This window comes from Phocoena sinus, chromosome 20, assembly GCF_008692025.1.
Source record: "Phocoena sinus isolate mPhoSin1 chromosome 20, mPhoSin1.pri, whole genome shotgun sequence".
Lineage (NCBI taxonomy): Eukaryota > Metazoa > Chordata > Mammalia > Artiodactyla > Phocoenidae > Phocoena > Phocoena sinus.
The window spans coordinates 51,285,045-51,289,589 of NC_045782.1; the positions used below are offsets into that span (position 1 = coordinate 51,285,045).

At 61.2% G+C, this 4,545-nt stretch overlaps 1 protein-coding gene across 1 annotated transcript; it reads right to left on the reverse strand.

Annotated features, from left to right (window-relative positions):
- Positions 1-303: 303 nt before the first annotated feature.
- Positions 304-3,878, reverse strand: CDK3 (cyclin dependent kinase 3). Its single transcript, XM_032615094.1, has 7 exons — positions 3,652-3,878; positions 3,230-3,307; positions 3,030-3,150; positions 2,767-2,937; positions 2,583-2,684; positions 2,111-2,314; positions 304-1,017 (listed from the first exon to the last, which is right to left on the reverse strand). Exons 1-7 carry the CDS (start codon positions 3,816-3,818, stop codon positions 919-921), a joined length of 942 nt encoding a protein of 313 aa, XP_032470985.1. The 5' UTR covers positions 3,819-3,878; the 3' UTR covers positions 304-918.
- Between the last annotated feature and the right edge of the window lie 667 nt (positions 3,879-4,545).

The window sequence follows — 4,545 nt, forward strand, 5'->3', positions numbered from 1 at the left end:
TCGATTCGTCTGGGGCATGAGCACGAGGGACAGCACTGCTTGGGTCCTGGGGAGTGGACACGCCCAGCTGGCCCTGCCGGGGACGGGGTGCTTTCGGAGGCCTGTGGCTCCTCTGACTCTAGGAAGGACCCGACGGGGGCAGGCCACGGAGGATGATGCCCTGCCCCCCTCCCCCAACCCCCCCACTCCCCACCGGCTCAGGGCCTCTCAGTTCAGGCCAGGAACTGTCTTCAGCCCGCTGTCAACCTCCCCCTCGTCAGCAAGTCCCTGGTGTCCCCCCCTGAGCAGAGAAACACCGGAAAACTCAGGAATGCATCAGTTTTATTTTCTCTTCTTAAAGCCAGAAGCAAACAAACGTTAAGCACATCCCAGGTGACGAGACAACTACTTAGAACACCCAGCCTGCCCCAGGATCAGGAAAATGTCCTCTCTCCCTCACCCCGCTTTCTGTTTAACTTGGGACCCTTAACTGGAACTCAACTCTTCCCCAAAACATTTTAAATCCAGAAGACCAGCCGGGAGAAACTCTTTCCCCCGGGGTCTGGCTCTGCAACTGAGGGCCGAGCAGCGGAAGGGCACTTAGGAGGGCTTGCTGGAGGCCCGGGCAGGTTTCCTACTCTCCTTAGCACCTGCCATTCTGGTGCCAGGGGACCCAGCCTCTGACGGACCCCCTCGGGCATGGCGCTTCTGTGCCCCCATCTTGAAACGGCACCGGCAAACCCAACAAACAACCCACGAACTCGCTAACCTGCTGGCAGGACAAACCCAAACTCAGCCCTCTGACGGCTGACGCCAAATTGCTCTCTCCCCAGATGTGTCCTCTTTCTTGGGAAGTGAGTAGGGTGGCAGGGGGGCAGCAGCTGGAGAGAGGCTTTGAGGCCTCACACCTTCTCAGCGACAGAAACCCTCCAGCACACACTAGCGCGGGGCCAGGGAGGCCTCGGTGGACGAGAAGTACGGATGCACAAGGGCGGCCTTGGCTGAGATGCGCCGGCTGGGGTCATACTGCAGGAGTTGCTGTGGAGGAAGAGAGAGACTGGGCCCGGGGGTGGCCAGGGCCCCAAGCCCCAAAGCAGAGCTGCCGCCACACCCAGACGGCACAAGGCCAGTACCTCCCAGCTTGAGAACCAATTCTGGACGCTCCCGGAATCTGGGGACAAAGACTTCATTCTAGTCCAGCCCTAAGTCACCCCCTGTCTCCTTCACGTTACTGAGGCCGAGTAGTTCTAGTTGAGACAGACTTTTCTCTAGGTATCAGGATGAGGGAACCAAACCTGTCCAGGGAGCATGTTGAGGGTGGGGCAGAAACACAAAATTCCCTAAACCTGGCCAGGCTGCGGAAGGACCCCCTGCCTTAGAGTAGCCAGGATGGACGGCTAGGAGGCTCCATGGGAAGTCCACTCCACCCTCCTGGCACTGGGTTGGGAGACGCACACAGACCTCTGGAAAGCTGGACACAGAGCCTGAAGATGAACTTCCTGCCCTGCCTTCCTCTGACCCAACGCCAGATGAAAGAGAGAAACGTGCTCTGAGTCTTTGTGGGCAAGAATGGATAGCTCTGCCTGAGGCCCTCTGGGCAGCCTGGCCTGGGCCAGCCCAAGGGGTCAAGAGGGTACAAGCAGAGGGGTGAATGAGGACTGGGGCAGGGGCCGCGGCAGCGGCGAGCAGCCTGCTTTGAACAGCCTCGTGTGAAGAGTAACCGCTGTGGAACGCACTGCGGGAGCACCGAGGCAGTGGGCGGTGTGATCCCTTCTGGGAAAGCTTACAGCTTAGATGGGGTAATAATGTCCACGAAAAAAAATTACCAAAACACAAGGCAACTAAGAAAAAGGGCACACAGCACAGCATAAAAACAAAGCTAACTAGAGGAGAGAAGTTTTAAAAGGGATGATGTACATTGGACCTATCATGGGAGAGGCTTCCAGGTGGAGCAATGAATACACATGGGGACAAGCGAACTCTGTATAGGGGTCAGCAAAGAGACGAGCTGGGACTCAGAAGGAACCAGGGCTGCATAAGAGGCTGGATGACAAAGGGGACACTTCTAGCAAGAGCAGCAGCTGGCATGAGGAGGTCTTTCTCAGCCTCCCTGCCGCCCACCTGTACCTACCATGAGCAGGTCCTTGCCCTCTGGCTCCAGGTGGGGCACGATCTCCTCCAGCCCCTTCCTGGTCCACTTGGGGAAACTGCCCTTATAGTCAGGCAGCTGGGTGACTCCTGGCCACATGGCTTCATTGGGTGTCCCCAGGGTCCGAAAGATACGAAAGAGTTGGTCAATCTCAGAGTCTCCAGGAAACAGGGCTTTGCGGGTCACCTGGAACGGGGACGGGGAGAAGGTGTGGGTTCTACTCCCTTGTCATGCAGAATCCAATACCAGAAAAGAGGCCAGACCAGGGAGGCACCTCCAAGATATCTTTCCCAAGGCTGTGCTAAAAATCCTGGCCTTTTCTGGAAAAAGACCTTAGCCAGTCCCAAACACCCCTTAATCCACTTCTAATAGGAGAATCAGAGCCCCTTCTACCCCCCACCCCAGAGGACCCTGCCTGTGGCCTCCCTGTGGCCATGTTTGGCCCTCTCTCTACCATCTCTGCAAAGATGCAACCAATGCTCCAGACATCCACAGCTGTCGAGTAGAACCTGCTTCCCAAGAGGATCTCGGGGGCACGATACCAGAGTGTCACCACCTGTGGGGACAAGAAAACAGCATCATTCAGGGTAGCTGGGTGCACGGGTGACATCCCTTCTCTCCCCTCTGTCCTGCGGTACCTCATGGGTGTAGGAGCGCAGGGGCACCCCGAAGGCCCGAGCCAGTCCAAAGTCAGCCAGCTTGATGGCTCCCAACTCATTGATGAGCAGATTCTGGGGCTTCAGGTCTCGGTGGATGACCCGATGCGAGTGGCAGAAGTTCACCCCCTGCAGCATCTGGAAGAGGTAGCTCTGGAACAGCGAGCATGACAAGGAGCTGGCTAAGCGGAGGCAGGGCCGGCTGAGCAGGCGTTCGCGGGTTGCCCCCGTCCCGCCCCCGGTACCTTGACTACATGCAGGGGGAGCTTGGAGGCTGGGGTGGAGTCCATGTACTTCTTCAGGTCCTGGCTGAGGAACTCAAACACCAGGTAAAGCTTCTTCTCGCTGTGCACCACATCCAGCAGCCTGGCCGGGCGACAACAGTCAGCATGCAGCTCCCGGCCGGGCTGGGAGAGGCCCACTTCCCCGCTCCTTCCGGCCTCACCTGACGATGTTGGGATGCTTAAGCTCTTTGAGCAGGGAGATCTCCCTGATGGCAGTGCTTGGGACCCCCTCGGTCTCCCTGGAGAAGAGAGTGGTACAGCAGTGGAGGCAGCAGCTGAGCAGGCCCTTCTGCTGGGGGGGCGGGCGGGGGGTGTCACCTGTGTTCCTTATTCCGTAAGGATGCCCACCCCCCTCCCCAGCGATGGGGCTCTGGGCTCCTCGGCACACACCCGTCACCCCCACCGGCCGGGGGCAAAGCCTGGTCGGGGTGAGGACGCATGAGGGCTGCACCTCTGTGGCCCCCGTGTAACTGGGGAGCACTCGGAAAAGGAGTGGAACACAAAACCCTGTGATGAGGGACGGATGGGTGGGCTGTGGGTCACCCCTGGACCAGGGGGTCTCAGAGGCCGTCCCAGGACTCACAAATCCAGCCTGATCTTCTTGAGGGCCACGAACTGCCCAGTCTCCTTGTTCTTGGCCTTGTACACCACCCCATAGGTGCCCTCTCCAATCTTCTCAACCTTCTGGAACACATCCATGCCCGCAGAGCCGCCCTGGAAACAGAAGGCGCCTGGGGCGTTCGCCCCCATGCCCAGCACCCCCGCTGCCCCTCCAACCTCCACGGCACAGCCTGCCCGGCCCCTGCCCAGGGCCCCCAGCCCCGCCCCCCGCCCCGGCTCCTGAGGCCTGGGGCCCCCAGGGCTCACCCTGCTCTGCCTGCCAGGCCGCCCAGGCCCAGGCCCAGCTCCCACCACCCACCAAAGCCCCAGCCCCAGCCCATGCCCGAGAACCTGGTGTGGCGCAGGGATGCCCCTCGCCCAGCCCAGGCCAGGCAGAAAGCCCCAGGCCCCAGGAAGCAGCTGCCCTGAGCCGGGCTACGGAGAACAGGAGGGCCCAAAATTCTTCTGCCCCAGCCCCCGCCCCTGCCCAGCCAGGCCTGGACCCCGGGGGCAGAAGGCTGCCCGGAGGGGCCGCCCAGGGGGGGGCCGGGGTCAACTCAGGACAGAAGTCAGGGGTCAGGAAGGGCTTCTGAAGCCACAGTCCTGCCCTAGGCTGCATGGCCAGGGCGAGGTGCTGGGCCTGGCCTGTTTGGGGACGCTTGGCCTCCTGTGAGGGCAGACCCTTGGCAGGAGCAGCACCCACTGTGTCCCGGGCCCCCAACCAGGTCCTGAGCGTCCCCAGCGCCCTCCCCTCAGGCCCCCAGCCCAGAATTCACCAGAAACCCTGCGCTCCCGCAGCCTCACTGCCGGGCCGGCTGCCTGCTCCGAGGCTCCCCCTGCTGGCCCCTGCCGGCGCTGCACCACGTGCACGCACTGC